This window comes from Rhea pennata, chromosome 15 (assembly GCF_028389875.1).
Source record: "Rhea pennata isolate bPtePen1 chromosome 15, bPtePen1.pri, whole genome shotgun sequence".
NCBI classification, from domain to species: Eukaryota; Metazoa; Chordata; class Aves; order Rheiformes; family Rheidae; genus Rhea; species Rhea pennata.
This window is the reverse complement of record NC_084677.1, coordinates 5,542,017-5,566,658: the sequence shown is the minus strand read 5'-3', so window position 1 is coordinate 5,566,658 and position 24,642 is coordinate 5,542,017. Positions and strand designations below refer to the sequence as shown.

Here is a 24,642-nt window from a genome sequence, read left to right as displayed (position 1 = left end):
GTCTTTTCTGAATACACTCTTAAAACATGGAAATACTGTCAAGATACATCCTTCATGGAACTTCACTTTAAATCTCCTACATGAAATTTTGTCAGCAAATTGCAATGATTAAGCAAATAAAAAGGCCTCTGGCATTAGCAAGATTCATGTTAGTGTATGGGTAGAGTTTAGGTAACTAATGACTGTATACAGGAAACAAATATGGGCAGGAGGGAAAGGAAAGGAACTTACTCTTTATGCTCACAACTGAAATTTAATCAAACCTTAATTTTTCCCAGAAGACATAATACATAGGCCTTGCTTTTATTCATTTGGTATTAAACATACATGACAGTTAAGTGCATTTTCTAGACACCGTATCTTGACATATATATTGGAAAACAAAGACTGTCTGAATATTGCGAAAGCTTGAGATCCCAAGAGGAGGAAAATGAACTGGTAAAAAATACTTAAGGGTTATACACTGTGTATTAAAGTTTTAAAGCTCTGGGATAGATGGAAGAGTAGCAGATGCAAAAAACAACAGGGGGCTGATTTTGCATCAAAGCCATAAAAATATACAGCCATTTTAATGGGCAATTATTCTTTGCATTTGTGCTCTGGTTTGAATTTGTATGAGAGCGCCATATGCCTCAAGAAAGGTGTGCCATCAAAATGGATGAGCGACTCTGCCTCTCATCACTCCTAATCTCCCTTCCTCTGCACAAACTATCAGGTCATCTCCTATCAAAAGTTTTCAAATATTTTATGGTGAACAATTTTAATGCTACCTCATGTTTGAATGAGCTTGTAGCTAATTTACTGCAAGGTGATTTAACTGTTAGAAAGGTAGGAAGACACATGTACACTATTCCCGCAGTTTAGGAGGATCTCTGCTGACGAAACGTTTTAGAAGTGCTGGACAATAATTTAAAAATTAAGAGATAAATTGGTAGCACACTGAGGAAGGCTGAAGAGATTTATATCATATTATCTGAGATTTCAGGAACAGATTCAGAAATTTATCCTGATGTACCCTGTGTAGTGAGTTTTCATTTGACCTTAACAGTAGTAGGTAGCATTATTTGGCATTCTTTAAAAGAATTATAAATATCATGTTGAGGAGGACGTCTCTACATCTTTGCTTTTAAAGACATAGTCCAAAGCTCACTGCAACTAAAATCTGAACTCCATTAATACAGTTTTTAATGTAAAAAGGCTTTTAAATCAACTTACGTATATTTACCTTTTTAAAATGTTAGAGTCAATCTTTAGTATGTTCATAATGTTTAAAACCAACAAGCTGAGAAGACATTTTTTCCTCTGTCGTATTTATTTTGTGAGAAGATTATTGCTAGGATTTAATTGTGAATCAACAGAATTCAAAGGATTTTTGCCATGAACCTCAAATACAGGCAGGACTGGGCCCCTCTATTTCTTTCATTCACAATATATTTATTTCTGAATCACTCTCTTGAAATCAGTGGAACAATGATTTCCCTGCCGTTGTACCAAAATGCACATCAATATTAGACTCTGTTGTTTAGGAATGAATAAATCTGCATTTTGGACAAACAGTTTCTTACAGGACATTCTCATTTGAAATGCATTGAAAAGAGAAACAAAAATCTCTAATTAATGTACAAGTCTAATCACCATTCTCCACATGGAAGAGTAATTTTTCACTGTTCATTTGCTCAGTTTAATCTCAAAACTGACATAACAGAAAAGCAATGGCCTATAAATCTGCTCTCATTTGTTTCTTTAATATTCATATTCCATTGAACTACATCTGCTTGTTGCTGCAGTCTATTACAACATGCAAAAATGTCGATAAAAATATTATGAAAGGCAAGATGTGTTTCTTCACGGTTCTGTGTGCCATTTATTTTGAAAAAAAAATAACAATAAATGGCTCGTGGATTGTCCCTCAGTTTGCTGCATGCTGGGCGATTAGTGATTAATTACCTTGCTGCAAATTGACACGGCACAAGGAAATTGACACAGCCCTGATTAATTAACTTTTTATGTGAGACAGTTACTTACAAAACACTGCACACTGTAATTGAATCCCTTTTCTCAACACTACACATAAAGTTTCAAGTAAAATCCAAATTACCCCAAAATTTCACTTAAATTTTGTAACACTTTATTACAGAGTGAGCCCTGAAGGATACATAAATACTTCTAGAAAGAGCAGACAATGAGAGCTGCTTTAAGATATCATTTCCAACTATTTCGTCCTCACATATATGAAAAATAAAGATTACAAGATTTTCCACACCAAATCTCCAACATAACCAAATGCTCTCAAAAACAATATATAGTGAATTTCAGAAAAAAGCAACCTATTTAAAGTCCTTATTCTTATGTTAAATGGTAGGAGGACAATTAACCAGTGCAACAAAACTTGCTATTTGATTACTTTTATCTTAAATTTGTCTCCAAATCCAGTCGATCTACTATTGCAACAATCACTCACATGTGCTAGACTCACACTGAAATTTCCTTTTAATTCTTTCAAGTGTGGCGTTATCCTCTTTCTGTGCCATCCTTTGTTTCATCTCCTCAAATATGCAAACAAATAGACTACCGCTGGAGTCTACGTGCATTGACACCACTACATGCCAGGTATATTAACCTTCAGAGAAACATCATGATGCCAGAGCCTGGCAACTTGCTTTTTATTAGAAATGCCAGTACGTCACATCCTTCATATACTGGACTGAACATGTGGTCTCCTGAATTCCACAAACATTAAGAGATTTTTCTTAACACAACAAACAAATGGAGGATGCGAAGCGATAAAAAAGACCAGATAAGATAACTGAAAATTGCAATTGATAAAAAAAAAAAAAAAAAAAGATGTCAAGCTACATAAGCACATAAAGACATAACCTGTGATTACATAAGACTGAATAACAAGCAAATACTTTAATTGTTGATCAAAATACTTTTGATGTATTTAATAACCAGATAAGGTTGTGGCATACTTGATATCCCAGTATCAACATTTCACAAAAGAAATTACTAAAAAACAAGAAAAGCTCTGTAAGTAAAAATAAACAACAAAACATCTAGATTGCAAAGAAAAAAGAAATACAAGAGATCAGAGAAGCCCCATCTGATCTTAAAGGAACAAACAATCTTCAAATCTAGAGGCTCAAACTGATCAATAACTTGTCTTATGCCAGTTAGGTTCCTGGTTTTTGGACATCCAGAATTTCTAAGCAAACGGAAAAATTTCACCGTGTCTAGCTAAAACTGCCATTTTGGAGGCAAAATAAAAAGGATACGCTCATGGAAAATTAGATGCATAGTAGCTGTATTGTAAAGAGATACCAGAATTTAGTCATTTGGTTGTTTATGCCAGTCAATTATACAGTGACAAAGAAGTTCTGTCTGAAAGACACAACAATTCTTTAATAATGGAAAGATTTAAAATCTTACAAACATCCACTAACATGTTAAAAAAAAAAGGGGGGGGGGAACTCTAATATAATCTGTGATATTTTCAGAATTAGGAGAAAGAAAATTTACAACATCATCCAGTATTACTGATATCTTTGATGCTATGTATGTCTAAACTCATATGTAGTTGTTGCCCATCCTATAAATGCATGACTGCTCAGTGGCTTACGTGCCCAAGGGAGTGAAACACAGCAGAACTACTAAGCTGTGAAAAAAGAACATTGTCAGGTCTTTTCTTAGGCTGGGAACAATTTGTGCAGAAAGTGAGTGAAACAAAACCAGCTGGTTAACCTAACGCAAGCCATAGGAGAGAAACTACCAGAGAGTCACAGATGCCATTAGTCATACAGACATTAAAAGTGTTAACACTACAAAAACACTGTATGTGAAATACAGGTTGAGGAAGGATTTTTCTGGATACAACATGGTTTGAAGAGCCACGTTTTAATAACAACTGTCAGGCAATGCAAGGAACTGAGTGACACTAGAATAAGTCTTTGTTGAAATCATATCCGACAGGCCAAGCTGCAAACCACTAAATTAACAACTTTCCAACTGTTTGACAGAAAAACTTGAGATGTATGGTCAACTGCAGCTGCTTGACTACTGAAAACGAGTAACACAGTATCTAGCAAGCAGAACTACAGTAACATCAGAAACCAGACAGTATAAGTCCAAAAAATGAAACTTCTGTATACAGGACTTTACAGAAAGGATATTCTGTACAATAACATCATATATCGTGATGCAAAAAAATGCTAAATTCAGGTCTTGCTATTCAGCTGTGTACTGAGAGGAGTAAGGCTCAGTCCCAAGCATCCAATTGTCCTAACAGACTGGTGAGTCATGAGTACTGTCAAAAGCTGTCACAGGAGATTCGTAAATGTCCTTGATCAAACATGATCTTTATTATTTGAACTAAAGAACAGAGATATTTTCATGTGATTTAATTTTAAAAACGCAGTGCATTCCCTCCCAGTCACCTCTCACTACTCAAGTGTAGGATGGCAAATAGGTTAGTAAAAGTCAGTGGTCCACAGTTTAGGATGTGTCTGCCTTTACAATAGTCTTCATCGTTGCGATTCACTGCATCATCATTAAACAGATTGCACAAGAATGAGTACAAACAGCAAGGCACTTAAAAACAGATCTCAAGGAATGAAAGGACCCATATTTACAGATGCTGGACAACTACAGTACACTTACTGGTGTCTTACTGGTGATCAACTAGTCACTATTTAAGATACTGATGGACAGATGGTAAAAGGACAGCAGTTCTGAAAACAGCTACAGAAGAATATGCCATGTTACAAAAACAAAAAGAAAATGCTATACGGAAAATTTCAGATATTGCTACCAAAAACCCAAAAGATGCTAGATTGCCAACAGAATAGAAAGTAAATCTGAAACATAGTTATCTAAAAAACACCTTGAATGCCAGCTGTTACTTTGCTGACTTGAACAAACATATACCCCTTAACACAACTAACTAAGAAAAATAGGCACAGGAAGGAAACTAGGTACTAATTTCTACATCACCAGCTAAGACCACCATTGTAAAATAAGCTGTTTTCAGAAAAAGCAGCAGCCATGCAACAAGACAGAGAAGGAAGCCACAGACAGGTAGATTTTTATTAAGAAGCAGAAGGTTACTCATAACTTTCAAGAAGGCTCAGAGAATTTCTTTTTCATTCCATCCTAGACATCTACATAAATTTCATCTTAACTATCTGTGCTGGTTCATAGATGTTCTTTATCAAATATTATAGTACATCTACATTTCATCAGAGAGGAGAAGACAGCCAAAAGCAGTCACTGAAGAGCCAGCTCACTGGAAATTCTGAGACGTTTCATTTCCTTTCATAACGTAACTCTGTATCTGAATAACTGATGATGAGATAGCTGATATTGCAATTAACAGCATTAAGCATAACCAGGATGCTCCTGTACTGAATCAATCCGCCAACATTTCTTTTAAAACTCTGAGAAAATGAGGAAACTCTTGCCACGTACATTTAAGTTTATATAACTAACTTTCCCTCCAACTGACAACTGGGTACTTGAACATTTGTAACAGTATTTACAGCGCTTCAATTTTTTCTGGATAAAAGGGCCTAATATAATCTCTTCTGCACTACTGCACTGGTTTATCACCGGCTTTATAGTGCAGGAATTTCTTTATAATTACCTGCTTTTATATTAAAAATATATTTACCATGTGCAACTGTGCCTCCTGTAATATCTCAGAGCAAAATCCGTATAATCCTTCTTCTGTTAAAGGTACATACTGCACACAGTCAAGAAAGGGTATCCTCTTAGTATGACCTTTCTTGACTGTGTGCAGTACCTATCTGGCCTGTCTATAGTACACTTGGTTTAACGCATTCTTATTGAATTTGCTGAATAAATTCCACAGCTAAAGAAATATGAGTCAATAACACTTCTTGATTTCCTATTTTTACTGCCTTCTTGTATAGTTAGGGCATCTGTTTCCCAGACTACTTTCTGCGTGAATATTTTTGAGTAAACATTAATCCATTTTTCGACTGATGGCTTAGATTCAAATTAAATACATATTTTGGAACAGATTACATTCAAATAACCAGCAGCCTACACAAATGAAACCGCTTTCAGAAGGAAAGAATTGTTTTCCTATAGCAAAACTAAAAATGTCTGCACAAACAGCCTTAGAGCTACTAAAACATTTAATTTTCAAACAGAAAAGGCTTTATAGAAGCAACCAAAATAGTGTAATCTTCACGGCGTCAGAAGTAAATAAAACCATTAGGACTTTTCACTCTGGTTAGAAAACTCTACACGCAGCACGAACAGAGGCACTGTAGCCTATCATCTCCCTCACAGCACACCGCACACATGACAGGACTCCCCCGGCCGCCACCACTCTAACGAGGAGGAAGCTGGGACACCGACCAGCTTTTTGCACGTAATCTTAAGTGTTTAAAAGGTACAGCACCAAATCTAGGCATTTCAGCGCACCACACTCCTCCGATACACATGTGCAGTCCTGCCCCTTCAGACCGCATTGCAGAAACGGTTTTCATCTTGTTACCAGACAGGACAGGACTGCTTCAGTTCGCTGTCTACAACTGAGTGGCACAATTATGAGGGAATCTGAGACCTTTGGCTAAACAGAAAAAGCTAGGGTTGTAAAAATCAAAGTGCCGTATAAAACTGTCTAATAATATGGCATAATTCACTTGATTTTTCAAGCTGAAGTATAAACCTGCAATTGTAGTTTTCAGGACTCCAGCACGCAGAGGCATAGCACGAGCTCCTTCCCCGCGATGAACCAGAGGACGATACAAAGCGACAGATTTTATCGCAGGCGTGCAGCCAACTCTATGTAGTAATGCTTAACAGCACTCCGCAGTATTTCCATTCAGAATCAGTATTATATCACCGTAAAGCTATTTTGAAAAACGAAATATGACCTTCAAAGAAAAAAATGTGCTTATTACAGGGAATGAACAACATGCATGAGAGCTAAGGTCAATTAAACCTCCATAAAATATGATTGTCTTACTTGGTAATATACGGAAGGAAATCCAAGTGCATTTAATATTTCAGTAATGGCTTTCAACAAATTTATTTATATCCACCTCTTGTTGATTTCTGATAAAAATCTGTAACATTTGTAGTCAACAAAATTCAGTACCATGAAAAATACTGCTCTCCCACACTGCCCATGTGTCATTCCTTCATATCTCTTTTTCTCTAAGTCTCTCCACAAAACTCACTTCAAAAATACCTGTCCACATTAGCGCTCTCCTTGGGTGAGTGCTTCCACTCAATGACTGAAAATCCTTAGTCCTTAAAAATAATAAATAATAATAACAAAAAAATCCAAACAAAAAATGTGCAGCCAGTAAGAACTATGCTAAGCTTCTTTGCTCAAACTATCTGAAATTAGAGCAATTTATGCCATCTCTAGTCCCTCTGTTCATGCTGCATATCCAGACCATAAGATTTTGAGAGCAGAGACCTTTGTTTTCATGGTCATCTATAAAGAAAATTGTTGGTACAAAACAAACTAGCAGGAACTTAAAGATCATTTGTTTTCTTCAAGTGCTGCAACTGTGGGCTATTATTGACAGCACAACTGCATACACGTAGGCATGCTTCGCAATCTGTGCTCTATCGTGTAAGTCCACACGTATTCTTATTTTCAACAGTTAAAAAAAAGACTGATGCTTAAATGAAGAATGCAATAACAAGTATGAATTGAATTTAACTCAATTTCATAAATTTGATGTTATCTTTATAGCTATCTTTCTTAGAAGTCAATAGAGGTACTCTGCATTCAGATTGGCATAGCTTTGTTCACAACCAGACCTCTGGTCCAATATAATGATAAGATCAGTATTTTTCTCGGGAAGTAATACATGATTTTTCATCTTTTTACATTTCAATATATGGAAAAAAAACATATGGAAAGCAATCAGCATATTTCCCTTTCTACTTCTTATCTCTGCCTTCTTTTTTAAACTTTTCTATAAACTTAATAAACAGCATTTTCACATATAGATCAGGCAGGACACTTTTCACACTATTCCTAGGTTACCATCAGGTGATCCTCTTCAATTTGTAAATAACGGCAATGAATTAATTCAGGAAGCATGTTAAAAGATGGTTTGGCTCCTAAACGATCAGTAACGACACTTTTGCAGGTTGGAAGTGACAGGTACAACTGGTCTACTCAAATGTATTCACATTTCCCTTTGGGTAGGTTTTCTGCACTGTTTCATTCAGCACAGGAGAATGAACCTCAGTCCTACGGTGGTTAAGCTGGCGTATTCACAGAATTCATTTGCAAAGGTACTCATAGCTTTTCTTGCTGAAGAAGCATTAAAGAGCAGACAAAACACAAACATGTAAATACAATCTACTAAAACGTATTTTAATTCTGATGAAGGGACCTGCCATTCCACTTTATTTATAAGAAAGCAGACCAATTTAACATCTTTTCCCAAAATACCTTCCTCCTATGCCCTCTCCCCAGGTGAGTACTACCATTTGATGACTGAAAATCCTTATTCCTTAAAAATAATAATAAATAAATAATTATAATAATAACTCAAATAGAAATCATGGAACCTGTAAGAACTATGCTAAGTCTGTCAGCTCAAACCCTCTGAATTTAGAGCAGTCTATCCCACCTCCAGTTTATGCTGCATAATCAGATGAGAAGATTTTGGGAGCAGAGCCCTTGGCTTTCATGCTTGTCTGCAGAGGAAATTGTTAGCACTAGACAAAGTAGTAGGAATTTTGCTCACCTACAGTTCATAGAAACCTGTTTAAATTTGGAATTACTGTAACACAGGCAAATTACTGACACCAAATGAATGCTTATTCTTTGAACTATTTCTGAACCATATACCAGTTCAAAATAGCAAGCTTATTAACCAGTCTCTTGCCTACCAATAACAAAAAAAAAATAAAAATAAATAAATAAATAAATAAAAAACAAATCAGAACAAAATCATCATTGTTGTCATTACAGTAAAGTCTGCGCAGGTCAATTTGGACTGAACATTGTCAAATATATCTGAAATGCAAAAAAACACAAATGCACGCATCAACTGCCAGGAGCACCTAAACTGAAGCTGCATGGAGTCCCAAGGTAATACCATCCTAATATTTTCATCATGACGATAAAACTTTCAGGTAAGCACATGTAAATTACAAGTTAAACCTGAAAAATGAAGTAAATCAAGATTTATTAACTGAATATTTTCACTAACGATTCTGCTCAGAAGTGCACCTCACATTGCCTTTTTAAAATTTGTGTTTTCCCTATGTAATCTTTTTTGGCACTGAAAATACCTGATAATATACCATGAATGTCAAAGATCTTACTTCATTCCATTAGTAGTGCCACAGAAAAACACAACCTGGAATGTCTTCTCTGAAACAGGAACCATGAAAATAGTTTCAAACAATATTTTTAGATAGTTGACTACAACATTTAATCTATTTCTAAGTCAGAATATTCTATAAATATACGCAGGCTTTACTTAATTTTAATTTCTGTAGCACAAGTCCTCATAGAAACTATCTAATATCCTACTGTTGGATGTTGAGTTTATACTTAGTATTTATGATTTTCCTCATTTATTCCATGCACATCAACAAAGTCCTGCACTATCCACAGGAACAGCTCTTCACCTATAAGCCAAAATAAAATATTGATAGAAAAAAAATCTTTTCAACAGAAGTAAATATGTCTATCTTACAAAAAAGTCTTGATAAGTCATTTTAATAGACTATACATAAAAAGCAAAATTCCCTTACAACATAATTTATCCTTTAAGCTTCTGCTTTAGATTTATTTCTCCACTGGCATGAACTGGATAACTCAGACTCATTAGCACACTTCAGGAAGATTTTTAATGTGGGCTCTAAAGTAATAGAACGAATTGTCATGATTTGCTTTAAAAGAACTTAAGCATTAAAAATAATTCCTGTCAAAAATGTTACAAGACCAAGGGTTTCCAGGGAATTTTCTGAAACAACTGCCTTCCCACCTTTCAAAAACATCTTATCTTTGCCTTGTTGTTTTCTGGTTGCTCATAAGCTAAAATCCCAGGGCAACATAGTTTATTGTTTTAATATCTGTCTGACGCAAAGCAGAAGTATTCTCTGGTGAGTGCTTATCTGTCATATGCATTTCTGTGAAAGGAATATCAAGACAAATAAGATGTTCTGGGGCATATCATGGGATTATGGACTTGGCACTGACTGAATCCTGTTTAAAAATAGTCAAAAAGGTAAATACAAAAAGTATTATCTACATGATATTTTGAGGATGGGAACTTGAAGAGCACTGAGTTTTAAATATTTCAATTAAAGATAATTTACATTGTTTATTTTAGTATAAATAGTCCACAAATGGCAGAAACAAAATGAGAAGAAAAGAATATCCAAAATTGAAACAGTTAAAACAGTTGAATTCTATTCTAATGATACAACAGGCTGTGAAATTACTTTGTATTAATTAAACTCAATGTAATGGCATTTTCCATATTGAAATGAATAACCAGTGATCTGGAAATTCATTTAGACCATTAGGTTAATTACAGAAATTGATGGAAGTTTTATCAGACAATTACATAAAGAACAGGAACAATGTGGGACTGATTTATAAGCATCTGTACCACCTAAATCATTTTTGCCAAATTCCACTACTACTACTTACAAAATTGCTATCGATATATCAATTAAAAAATAGGCTGTCAACTTCATTTGCCCTTGCGTATGACAAAATAGAATAAATTAATATCTGACTTTCGCATTTCATATTTTTCTTCTTTAAATTCTATCATTTTATTGCAATATTAAAGACGTATCTAGTTTTAATCAACAATGAAAATTAATGGAAAAAGACCATGTGTATTTTGGAGCCCATGTTTGCTGAAGATGAAATAACTCTAACATTTAGAGTATGGGGCACAAAACTGACATCATTTTCAATGATTAGGGCAAAATTTGCATTTATGGGGCATGCAAAACATTCAGGAAATACTGGCACTCATCTGTGCAATATTCTGAATAATGGCATGTAGCAATTTAATATTTTACCTTACATTAACTACTCAGAGCAGTGAGGTGTCCTCTAATACATGCCCAGAACATCTACTTGTAGTACACGAATAGGTAACACACCTGCTAACTCAAATATCTTCATTTCTTACTTGGAGATAAAAAAACAAAGCCTGAAAGTAGCTAGCTACACTCACAGCTCACTAAAATCAGCACAATTTCTCCAACTGCATTCTATGGGATCCAGGTATGCATGACGGTACTGCACTGCTGGTGGCTGCCTTCCTTGCTACACCGGGCACTGCGTAGGCTGAGCAGCTCAGCCAGGTTTCTAGTGGTAGATGCATCTCCCCTTCATGAAAGGGCTGGGGAGATTTTCAGGAGAACAGACCAAGGCTCTTCAGAGGCACGTGGCAGGAGGACATGACAACAAACAGACTGAAACAAGAGGTTTCCACTGGATACAAGGGAAAAGCTGTTCACTCCCAGGACATTCAAGTATTGGAACAGATTACCCCAGAGAGTCATGCAGTCTCCGTCCTCAAAGGTACCCCCAAAAACTTCATTCTTCCAGCCTGAATTATTCTGTGAGTCTGACTTCTCATCTTCCTTCTCCATGCTTTGGTGCTTCTGACCTGGCTTCAATTAACTTCTATTTCATTCACATTATCAAGCACCTCTACATTATAGACAAATGGGGAAAAAAGACACTTAATAGTTTTTAAAAGTCCTTGTATAAATTCAGATCAATATTTTTGCTTTTTTCATCTTGCATACCCTGCTTTATTACTATCCTTTGAAGGACAGTGATACAGCTATTCAGTAAGAGAACTTTTTCTTCTTTTAAATTTTCCTTTGGTCCAGTAGCCATGCTTTCACAGGTCTTATTCTTCAAATGGCTTCTCTTTGGAAAAGTCCCAATATTTTTCTGGTTGCATTTCTTATTAGCCGTTACACAGCTAATGGCTGAGGATTCCATTCAGGATTTTAAAATTTCCTGTAGAAGCCACTAGTCCAAAGTAGGTGGGGGGCAAAAAGGGCCTATTAGTTACATGTGGCCAATTCTTTGATCCATTACGTTTCAGTGTAGCAAAGCTGAAGTATCATGGGCCTCCAGGAAGCTTCCAGTGAATCCTTACTTCCCCGCTGGGCCTCGGTACCCTATACGCTCTATTTTCTGGATATATCTCTTTCCGGTCCATGTCTATTTTCTGCATTAGGGTGATGGTGATGACGACAATGAAAGACTTTACTGAAACCAATCTATTCCTGGGATGCCAATGCTATGGGAAACTGCAGTAGCTGAGAAGAGACCAAGGGCTTCCTTACTGTGATTACCAGAGTAAGGCAAATAATCTGCCCCACCAAGGGGCACATTTGCATGCTTTCTACATAACAAATTATCCACTCCCAGAATATATGTGCAAATGAAAACTGATCCAGGTCCCATCTTCTGCTTCAGCACAAGGGAACAGATGAGGCATGAGAGACTATTGCTACTGATTTGTTCCACTGCTTGCAGAAGCAACAGCTCATTTCTTTCTGTATTATGCAAAGGGCCAGAAGTGATAGGAGCAAGCAGAGCCATCTTTCCATCTCCTGACATATTCAGAGGTGTAACTAATCACTGTACTGGGAAACATGATATATAAAATATTTCCTGGGGAAATGAAACAAACCAGGAGGGAAAGGGCAGCTCCAAGAGATATACTCTTCTTTCTGCCTAGCTCAAGAAATGGGGAGGAAGTGTTAAGAGCCAACTCAAAAGCTGCTGAGTGGCCAATAAAATTAGAAGTCCAGAAGCTAAGTGAGAAATAAAGCCAGACAAATTAAGCAAAAGACATTTTACAACCATGATTTCTTCCTTCCTTTCTTCCTCACAGAATGCAATTTAAAAAGAAAACATCAACAGTCAAGAAAACATGTCTCAAAATGCAGATTAACCTTTTCCAAATACCTGAAGATACTTAAGTGTCATTTGCATATAATAAAATCCAAATCTCTCAGACAGCTTAGAAAATCTCAGCTGGCCCTTCCATTTACTTCAAATGACACAAATTTGAAACCTCTTAATTTTTCCATTGTAAATTCTTCTAAAATATTACATAGTTACCATAATAACAACAACAGGATACATGATTAACAAATTACTGAAATATGAAGGTTGCAATACTGTTGTCTATGTGGGATAACAAAAGTATAAATATTAGTCTCCTAAAGGTTAATGTTGATTTATCAGTTTTCTTTCAGTACTTCAAACACAGAAGGTAGAAGATCTCTAAAAGAATAATAGGAAGAAAATGAATTGAGACAAAACTCGAGCTCTGTTCCTGTTCAGTTCTGAGCAGAATTTCTTACAGAAATGGAGCAATTTTATGTCTTTATTGAAACTTTTTAATAAGGAGGAAAAAAAATAAATTAGTGAACTACAATCATTAGTAATTGTAATAATTTCAAATTAGGAGGAGTTGTGACCCTGTAGCGGAAACTGCATTTTGACAATATGAAATACTATTCATAGTTAAAAAAAAATCATGACTTGCAGACATGCAGATTCAACAGAAGTGCAGTAATTTCTACCACAATGACCGCTGGCACTCTCTGTTATGAAACTGCGTATTACACGGTTGCCCAGTGGGAGGCAGAAAGGCAAGTCTGTTTTCTTATGTATTTGACATAATTAAAAACAAACAGGTGTTTGTTAGGATATTGTTATTCAAGATGTAGCCCTGCAAAATAAGATTCTTCAAAGAGATTGACTCCTGAGAAATGATAGAAACAGGCAAGTAAAGAGCTTAGTTTAGCATTATACAATGACTAGGAATTTAGTAACAGTGGAAATTCAGTAAGACATAAACAGCAACAGCAGAAATATTTTTTTTAGGGTGGAACACAGTGATATAATTGGAGCAACAGGGTACACTTAAGAAAGGTTTTATTTAGAGTAAATTACAGAACCCCCTGCCCACTCCCTGCCCCCACAAAAGCTCCCTAACAGTGAGATGAATCAGATATTTGGATAATTTTCTAAGGAGAGATGTGACTGTTTGGTGTATGAAAGATAAAATGGAATAACAAACTAAAAATCTACTGTAGGGAACAGTCCCCTTTGGAGTTATACAATAATTATTTCCTCCCTATCTTCCTACAAGGATAAAAAGCAAATCTTGCCTGGGAAAAGTGGCCTAATACAAAATATTCTTGGAAGCAAATTCAAATTTCATTAATAATTTCAGTTCCAATTTAAAACACTTCATATACTGAGTTACTTTAGTATGCAATTCTGATTTGGAAGTATCTCACATATTTATACTGCAAAAGTGGCAGCTGCAGGGATAACACTGTTCATAGACTTAAAAGAGTGGCATGACTGTAAAGCTGATCACTTTGGAACTCCTTGGTCCTCGCTCCTGGTTTTAATTAGTAAGAGCAATTAATTAATTCAACAGTCTAAAGGTGTCTTAAGAGAGCAGAACTGCATTCTATAGTGAATATAATCTTCAAAAAGAGCATATCAAATAATGTTGCTAAATGAGATGATGTAAAAATAACTTCTTTATAGAGAAGTGCTAAGAACTCACAGAAAGCGCTGCTGTTCACCCTAATGCGTTAAGCAGCAGCGAAAAGGATTTTCTATGCCACAACGAGTAGAGGATGCTCTTTTTGATTGGTTTTCAGATATTTTTGTTTCCAAGGATCGTTTCAACAGACACTACGTGGAACATGGTGTTTTTATCATCTTTGGACGCATCAGCTGTCTCACCCATGTAATAATCACAGTTACTACTTTTCATTCAGATGCTTCTTCATCAGTTCAGATTTCCGAACTGGTATCGGCGTTACCATCAATATGATCAGTATCGCCAGTTTTGTAAAGAAAAACGGCAGCATGCACGGTTTCAGCTCGTCTTTGCTGTTTTTAGTAAGCCAGCTTCTTATAACACAAAATACCCCCATTCGCACACAGTCTCTTTTCTTCTGTGAAAGAGTTCATATCCATTTTCTTCCTGCTACAATCGAACGCCTGGCAAGGCATAACACTTTTTGGTTATTAATGCCAAGTTACGACCAGAAAGGAATACTTACTTCGAATTAATCTTCTACACAAAATACAGAGTGCACAACAGTGCTGGATTGCAGAAAACTCACTGTTACTGTAGAGCTTTTGACCATTACTGTAAAACAGTGCAATAGTACGTTTTCTGTCCCCTTTTTTTTGTGAACAAAAACAACACTTCGAGATGCAAATAAAGATACTGAATTACCTGTTAGCATTACTTACACATGCTTATAAATTTCATATTTACCTTAACAAGAGCTATTGGAAAAATTTACAGTTTTAGGGGGCTTCATTCACATTAAGGTGCTTTTGTCACAAAACAAAAAAATAGAGCCGTAACACTAGCTTACTTGTGGATGTGTATACTAGTGAACTGGGGGCACTGTACACGGGAGATCCCTCCTGGTTTGCCTGGCACAGCAGCACCCTGCCTACAAGAAAGAGAGAGAGAGTGGTATCTGGTTTTGGAACCGCACCTGGATTTTCAGCTCAAACAGAAACAAAGCCGTAACGGAGCAGCGCGGCGCGGCGCAGCACGGGCGCCTCGTGCCCTCCGACTTCCAAACCGCGGGAGAGCCCCCACAAACACGGGAAGTTTGGCATTTCGAACAGCGAGGCAGCGCCGTCCCCCCGGCACGAGCACCCGGGCCCGCGCGGGGCGCCCGCCGTCCCCCAGCGCCCCGGGCCCCTCGGCCGCCCGCCCGCCCGCCCGCGCCCCCGGCCGCCCGCTTCCCCCCTCCCCGGTGCGGCTGAAAGAAGGGGCTCCGTGAGCAAAGGCGGCCGAGAAACCAGCCTGCAAGGCTCACGTACGCAGGCGTGAGGACAGGTACAATCTCAGTTATAGCACTTAAATTTGCACAAGCGAATTCACAGGTTACTAATACTTGTGAAGATTTCAGTGCTTCTTGCTTGAATGAGGAATACATGAACACAATCTCCCTTCAAGCATATCGGCTGAATTCAGTATTGTGAACAAAAGTAAGGGTAAACGAAACATGAGAAAATAAACCATAAAAAAAAAGGCCAAAAAGCTGTGAAAAGTAATAACCAAAACAATATAAAGCAACGCTTTTGTGGTGTATTTTCACTTTGAAGAAATTACAAAGTCTGAGTTGTTTATTTCCTGGTTTTTAAATGCATATAAATCTAAGCTCTTATGGTTCCAACATCATTGCCAATAATTACATCCCGGCAGTCTAAGCCGAACGCCGACTGCGAACTGGTGCGAGGTAGGAACAGCCGTGCTTTCACACTAGCACAAAACCGCCCCCGGTCCAGCGCCACAGGCCACCAGGACGCCCCGGCGCTGCTACGTCTCCTTCTTGCAGATATATACACATACCTCGAGCTCTTAGGATTTGTGAATCACAGAGTTTCGTAAATACTAAATTTACTTGAAATTTTTTGACACGTTAAGAAACGTTTTGGATTAACTTATAAACCATACCGTTACACACATTTGGGACAAATATAGTTTTGAAAGGGTGACAAGATTAATTACAAATTATAGGCATATTTCCCAAACAGAATTTGGCCATTTAACATGAGCAATCCTCAACTTATATTCAGTTACCAGACCCACGTTCTTTCAAAATACTTTTTAAAATGTTTTCCGTCATTAACCCTTTCCTTAATTGTTACTTGCAGCCTGTCAGTTGAAGAAGAAATACAGGAAATACTGAAAGGAAATAATCATTATGATTCATGCAAATCAGCTGAGTCTGAGTATTAGGAATCTAATGAAAGCCAGCATTACGCTTCTAACCGCCCCGGACCACAGCACGCACTGAACAGAATTCCGAGACGCTCACTTGTTCTCCGTCATCCACTACTAACCTGAAAGGCAAAGCAAACTTTAAAAACTGCCTTTTTATTTTTTTTTTTTAAACTTACGACCATATTTAACTCACCACATCTATACTGGAAAAAATAAATGTACAAATGTACTCTCTCTCCCCCTTCCAAAACAATCTGCAAGGGGAAGCTGCTACCTAAATGAACCCGTGGAAACCCTAAGGGCAAGCATCATTTTCAAACTAGTAAATAATCAACAAGACCTGTGAATGGACTCGACAGTGAGAACATTGAGACACTGGAATATGGATGTATTTAACACCAAAGATGTTTCAAAACTTGTGCTACTGCAGAAGCCTGGAAATTAAAGTGAATTGAAGATACAAAGGAGTTCATGCAACTATGCGAAATGCAAAGAGGAAAGGAATTATTTAAAATATTAATTTACAGTAGCTTTTACAAATATTTTAACTGTAACGACTTGAAGTGAACTTAGTAAATACAAAGAGATGGGTTTTTTTTAAAAAAAATTAAAGGCTGTAATTATTTGTGTTACTAAACCTAAACTAATATCTAGACAACCCTGTACTTGTTCCATGGCATGCCATTAGAAGTATTTTACTAATCTTTGTAGCTAACATTTGTATTAAAATTTTTCTGATTTCACCTCTTGCAAATCTAACTTTCGTTATGCTATTTTTTTAATTTCTAAAGAAAATACTTCAAAGTGGATTCTCTTCATCCATGCTGCTAGAGATCTGTGTATTTAAGTGATTTCACTCAGCTTTCTAAATATATTTTGACATTCTGGCTTTGAATTTGTACCGTAGCTTAACATAAACACGTAAAATATTATTATTAGATTAAGTTTGAAAAATGCGGAACTTTTACAGTTTACTTTAGTAATAAAAGAAGGTTTCTGCTGCAGCTCGTTCCAGAGTTAAAAGTATTCAAACTGCAATTAATACAACTGGGGAAAGATTAAATTATTTACATTAAGATCTGCATAAACCTCACAACACTGAAACAATTTATAAATTCCCTGTAGGAAAAAAAAAATGTTATTTTCCCTCTAGAATACTAAATTCAAGCATGACAGAATGAAGGGTTTTTTAAAGAACGCAGATTTTAATATAACATTCTTACTATTACTGTTCAAAAAGTAATTTAATCACATCCGTGAAGATGATGAACTTCAAGAAATTGCAGTCATGCAAGAGTTCATCCTTAATCCTGCAATTTCTTCAGTAAAACAACAACACTTAAGGGCAGTATTTCCCCATTTAGGACAATCCATATGGATTTTGGCTTCTTGTTTTGTTTTGGTTTTTTTGTTGTTGTTTTTTTGTTTTTGTTTTTTTGCTTTAATATAACCACTTACCTATTTGGTCACAGAAAGCAGATGTCTAGCAATACAGTGTCTTAGAAACCCTCTCCTGACTCCCAAAGTTAGGCAGACAGGGATGCTAGCTGAAGCGTACGTAGCTGTGGAGCGTACGCCCTCCAGGCGAGCCGCCCGGCGGCGGCAGCGCTGCCGGCAGAGCCGCGGAAGGCGAGACTCGGAGCCCGCTGCGTTGCCACGGGCCGTGCAAGCCAAGCCGACCACGCACCTCCCTCTCCCCAGAGGCATGGAGATGCTAGAAGAAGGCACAGATTCCCCCGGACTGATCCATGGCCATCCTTGGGTTACACAACGGCACCATGGACAAGAACGTACTTTTCAAGACCAAGAAATACTTGCTTTCAAAAGTTCTCTTCCCGCAAAGTTTTATCCTACAGCCCATGATTAAGCCTGTGCTGTTTGCTTAGGTCTTCTGTTGAAGCACTGGAATTACTCTGAGGAAATACTTGCTCTAAGGATATTCAGGAAAGAGAGGAAGTTGTTCATGTTTTTAGACTAGGAAAATTTCAGTTCCCAGTGGTTTTGAGAGATTTGAATATGACTATTCTTCTGAACCTTTTCATGCTTTCAAGTAAGCCTTTCTGGGCACAGTTGTTATTTACTTGGCATACTTATACAGATTAATTGCAGAGCACAAGCAAAAATGCCAGTGATGACTAGTGATGATTACTCATGGGGACATAAATATATGACAAAGCTTATTACATTCTTTAATGCGCAGATAACTAATAAGAAGTAACCAAACAGACGAGGAACTCTCAGAGACTGCATCAACAGTGAGAAGACTCCTATGACAACAGGTTTTAAAATAGCTGTGAAAAATAGCCTTTAGGTCTAACTGGAACCATTGCGTAGCCAGGACAACACCTAGCTTAAACTTACAGATCTGGAATAAGTTTAACAGAACTTGCACAACTAGTTGGAATCGCTCATGACTCCTTTATGGAAGTGTAAATTGAAATAATTTCATCGGGGAAAAAAATGCACACGGTTAGCTAAAACAGTGCTGGTGATGAAAAATTAGTAGTGTGGCACAACCTTCTCATGGGAATAGCTATCTCTGTCATAGGAAGTAGATGAGACTTGTAGAAATCTTCACTACCAGACTGTATAAAGTTGATACACCATCATCAAACTCTGGAGTTTATACCATGCATCAGCTCCTAGTATGGATGCTTTAGTACCTTTGCTTCTTGAGTGCTGATTTTCCCATCCAGAATGTTCTTGTTTATTCCCCAAAAATCCTTGAGGATTTTCAAAAGAGAACAGGGCAGAAGTTGCCCTGCAGTCCTCCGTCATGTTCCGTTTCCTCCAGGGCAAAAATCCAGCAAGCCGCTACGTGAGACAAAGGGGAAAAACTGATTTCCTACATCGCTGAGAAAGACTTGACCCATGGGAGAAAAATACAGCTTCAAATAAAGCTCTTGGCACTCTTCCGAAGATGACAATGGTATTGGTTCGGCATAGCATACAGCCGTCTCCGTCATAAGAAGGAATAAGTATGCAAACATTTTCAGTGGGAGACATTAATCAAGCCGGTTTCTAGGGCTGATCTACATGGGTATTAATGCAAAGGTATCTAAAATGAGAGTTTACAATTTAGAAAAGATGTAGGTTACTACATACAAGGAGAATTACTGAAGAATAAATTCCCATTCTAACTTGCTGTGCACTCAGCAGCTCATGCAAAGAAGCACTTCTTTACACATATTAATTCTACAGTGTTACCACTAGGAGCTTCTTACTGCTTTTAGCAAGTAAGCACCAGTTCATGTATTTTATAATAATATTTACAAAAACAAAATACACAGGAAAGAGAGAAAATGAATAAAAGCTAAAAAGAATATTTGTGTCATGATGTTTTGCATATATTATTATAACATGTTAAATAATAACCTTAACCTAAAAGCTGCATTGTTTATTAAATTCAGTGATTATTCTTTCATTTTCCCTTCCCCCCAGTCCAACTGGACGTTACAGAGCCCAGCTATCCCTTGTGTCCGTCCTCTTTCATTCCGATCATTGTTTTAATTTGTGCTCTTTGCAACAATGGTTATTCCTATACTCTCAATTTCTCTTTCATACACAACGTATGAAAAAAAACTATAAGGCTACATCTCTCGTGAGATTTCTCAGGAAATCTGCTGCTGTATTAAAGATCCTCATAAACAATTGAGCTCTTGATTTGCTGTTCTAAAAGTGTAAACAACGTCGGCTTTTCTAGCTGGAAACAGCATTTCTTTTGCACTGGTCTCAAACATTGTTCTATTATGGATTATTTCAAGTATGTTACAGCAATGGAGCAGAAACACCTAACAAAAAGGCCACTGTAAATCAGTAAGTCAAAGATTCAAAAATGTAAATGGGGTTTCTAGTCCTTCAGTTCTATTCTCTTACTTCAATGCATGTTCTTAACTTACACATAAAAATCTATTCCAAATTACAAGCTATATTTGAGAATATACGGGGAAAAAATGAATCATCACACATAATCCTTGCTATAGTTAGCCTGTTTCTTCCCCTTGCCCATTCAGATTCCAGAATTTCAGGAGCATATATACAAAAAAAGCATTACAAAAAAGGTAGTGCAATGTTTCTAAACTTTCCAAAAAGCTCACTTTTTCTAGAAGCAGCTCAATGCTTGGAGATTTTCCCAAACAGTCTTCACAAAGCAAATCTGGCAGAGCAAAACCAAGAATTATGTACCACTACAAACCATAGCTTAATCTCAGCTAGGTCCACAAATATGTAAACAAATGAAAACTCATTATTTTGAAATTTACTTTCAATAAGTATTATGAAAGCATTGTTACACAAATATATTGGGGATTCTGTAATGAAGTGACCAAAAACGGGAAGGAAATGCAGAAGAAATAGAAAACCTTAGCTATATGTTTGGAATACACTTCAACATTATTTTAGACCATTTTGGTGTTAATTTACAGATGTAAGCAAGATTTAACACACAGCAGAGCTGTCTTCCATTCAATTTAATTATATTAACAATATTAACATACTTCAGATTCCAGAATGGTTTGTCTACCTGCCTGTCCATCCTAACTCATGGATTTTTCTAGCTTTGTTATTCTTCTAATCAGATGAATGCATTCCTCTGCATAACTGCAATTAACTTTTCTAACATAGCAAATATCCACCCAGTCCCGAAGAAACAAGCGTTTTAGTCGTCACCTTCTATTTTTGTCTTTAACTCTCTTCCGAGAGATTCTTCAAAACTGCTTTTTTTCATATATCCTTGCTCAGTATTTCAGTCTCACTTCCAATTTATTAGACAGCTATCACACATACAGGAGCCTAGGTCCAGACAGTGTGGCTGCCAAGGCTAAGTCTCTATTGTCAAGAAGTTGGTAGGACAGTATCAATAGCTATAAACAATTGCTTTATATCAGGCCTCTAAACCTGCATCTCACAGTCTGGAGGGTTTACTCTGGGCTAGATTCGTCTGGTCCTCTGAAGCAGACAATCCCACCACACCTGATTGTAAGCTCTCCAAAGACCAATCTGGTTTGAATGTTCGTGTCTCCTTGAGGGGACAAATGACACTTAGTGTGCACTTGCAGCAAGGATTCCTGTACAGTTTTTTGCCAAAAGAATTTATTTCATGAATACTGAAACTGCTCTGCAAACCAAGCCGACATGTGCTAACTGGGGATAACTGTTAGATTTCTCTCAAGCCACGCTAATGCCGAAAAATAACATATTAACAAGAGGGGGCCAGAAAGACAGGGAAAAAATCTCAGCATTATGTTTACAATCAGACAGTTTTAGGTTGTCAGCATATGTATTTAATTTTTTTGGTTTGTCACTAATCAGGAAGCCACAGAATGCATTTTGCTAACCACTGGAATGACACTTTAAATAGAGAAGTCCAAACATTATTTTTTCTTGAAAGTTTCTCTTTCAGAGAAAAGCAACTACTTAACTTTCTTTTTAGCTTTTTAAAAAAATTAATTAAACTTACATTAAAACAAACAAACATAAGCACTACAATGACAAATAAAGGACAATACAGCTCCTGCTTGATCAGAATGTTGTCCTTTGTCTTATTAGCAGAAGTAACAAAATTATGAAAAAATTGCAAGTCTGAGAGATTACAACAAAATTTTACACCAACATTTCTACAGAAGTACTAGGCATCCTCTATATTTAACCTTAATACTACTGAGAAATTCTGCATACTTTAAGCCAAAACAAAAACATTTTCTGTAATGCTGACTGCAATGATAATTTCTCAAGTTTGAATCAACAGCAAGGATGGGAGCACTATCTTAGTGAAGAAAGCATGTGTATCAGAAACCTTATCTTGCACTTCCTAACAATGATTGATCTCTAAAAATTTCTAAGTGCAGCTCTAACAATTGTCAACTGTAACAGTCTCCTTACCCATCACACTCGGAAAGAAGAGTGATAAATGGCATTGGCAGTAGGGAGATGCTACTACGAACTAGAGGAAACAGAGAGGAGAAAATGAAAAAGAAAAGGTGATATAGCGAGTAGGAGAAACAGTCGAAATTAGAAAATAGCAGTGATCCTACGGATGAATATAATTCCTTTATGCAGCGCTTATATTAAATAAAAATAGAAAAGTGACCTCCCTGGAGGCGGGGTGGGGTGGGAGTGGGTGGGAGAATCCACTGCAACCAGAAACCTGGTCTATTTTGTTCGTACTTGCTTTCCTGAGAACAAAATCGTCTGAATCTATGTCCCGAGAAGAAAGCAATAAAAGATCAGGAGTGTTCCCTTATGTCAAGAAAAACTAGTGTCTTGCCAATCTTCAAAACAGGCAAGCTGGATGCAGGGAACTGTAGGTCAATCAGCCATATTAAATGATACCTTATGAGCAGCTCCCATGGCTTGGAAAATAAATGTTGGACAAGCAGACTGTTATGGGGGGTTGAAAACTGGCTGGACCACAAGGCTCTCAGGACTCTGGCTCAGCATCTGGTTGGCAGTCAGTAAAAAGGAGAGTATTTCAAGGGTCATTACTGAGGTTCATGCTCTTCAGCATCTTCCTCAGCAAACCGGACAATGACACAGAGCGCACTCTCAGTAAATTTGCAAATACCACTAAGCTAGTTAGGGTGCTTGAAGGTTGTGCTTGAGTCCAGAGGGACCATGATAAATTAGAACTTGACTGCCAGAAAACTTACGAAGGTCAATATGGAAAAGCACAAAGTTTTGCACCTGGAACAGAATAACCCTGCGCACGCTGGTGTAGGATGGGAACTGACTGGCCGAGTACTTGTGCTCCGAGGGTTTAGAGATGAATGCCAGGTTAAAACCAACAGTGTGTTGTCACCACAAATATTTGCCAATAATATGGCAAATTTTATGTCTTAATGCATACCAGGTGCACTAAGACAAACATGTCCAGCAGATCCAGAGCAACTGCTATTCCTCCAGTGCACACACCCTTTGGCGCTGGCAGGACTGCATCTGAAATACAGCAGTGTTTAACCTACTGCCACCACTCCAGTTCTAGTGAAATTTGCAGAAACTGGAGATGATATGCTGGATTGAAACCAAGAGGGTTAGGGGTCTAGAACACATGTCCTGTGAAGAAAGGTTGAGGGAACTGAGCTTATTTAGTCTGGCAAAGAGGAAGTTACGGGGCAACTTAATAACATCCTCTACTTGAGGGGAAGTTGCAAAGATGATGCAGCGAAACTCTCCTAGGTCACCAAAGTAGGTCCTGAATGTCAGTCTTTGTAGATGCAGGCAGAGCCACGGATGACCCTGATCTAGCATTGGTGTTACGCGCATGACTGCACGACCTCGAGAAGTCTCTCCCTGTTGGCATTTCTACGACGGCAGCTTGAAGGAAAAAGAGGCTTTTGAGTTAGAACCTCAGAACTAGGAATGGCATCCTGCTACTTTTTTAAAATACGCACAGGACATATGGGTGGAACAAACTAGAGAAGAGAGAGCATTTGCCATTTTTTTATTCTGGTTCTATCTTCTCCTTCCTTACAATATTTAAATTGAATTTTCTGCTTTTCTAAGTATTACTTCATTTCCATCTGTTTTCTCCATCCCAGAACAGCCACTGTAACAATTCTTTACTTTGTCTCCCTGCCTCGTCTCTGTACTTGGCATCCACGCCAATTCTATCTACTTGTTGGCACTGCTGTGTCATCCCAGAGTATTCTTCATTTAAATACAGTAACTACTGATTCATCTTCTAGAAGCATTTTCAGCTTCAGAGATCTGGCCTCCACTGGAGAATGGTATGAAGCTGCTGATACTGCAACCACACATCACAGTGGGGATGCAATGCTGATTTACACTTAGAGCTGCAAATTCAGGCTGATTTGCAGAAAACAAGACCTACACCTCCAGAAGATTTTTTTAAAAAGCA

At 37.3% G+C, this 24,642-nt stretch overlaps 1 protein-coding gene across 1 annotated transcript in view; it reads right to left on the bottom strand.

Moving 5' to 3' along the window:
• Window positions 1-24,642, bottom strand: part of RBFOX1 (RNA binding fox-1 homolog 1) — a 1,388,408-nt gene that overhangs the window by 53,356 nt on the left and 1,310,410 nt on the right. Inside the window, exon 13 of the mRNA XM_062588818.1 lies at window positions 15,421-15,501. Coding sequence (XP_062444802.1) covers window positions 15,421-15,501 — 81 coding nt within the window. The remainder of the gene's footprint in view (window positions 1-15,420; window positions 15,502-24,642) is intronic.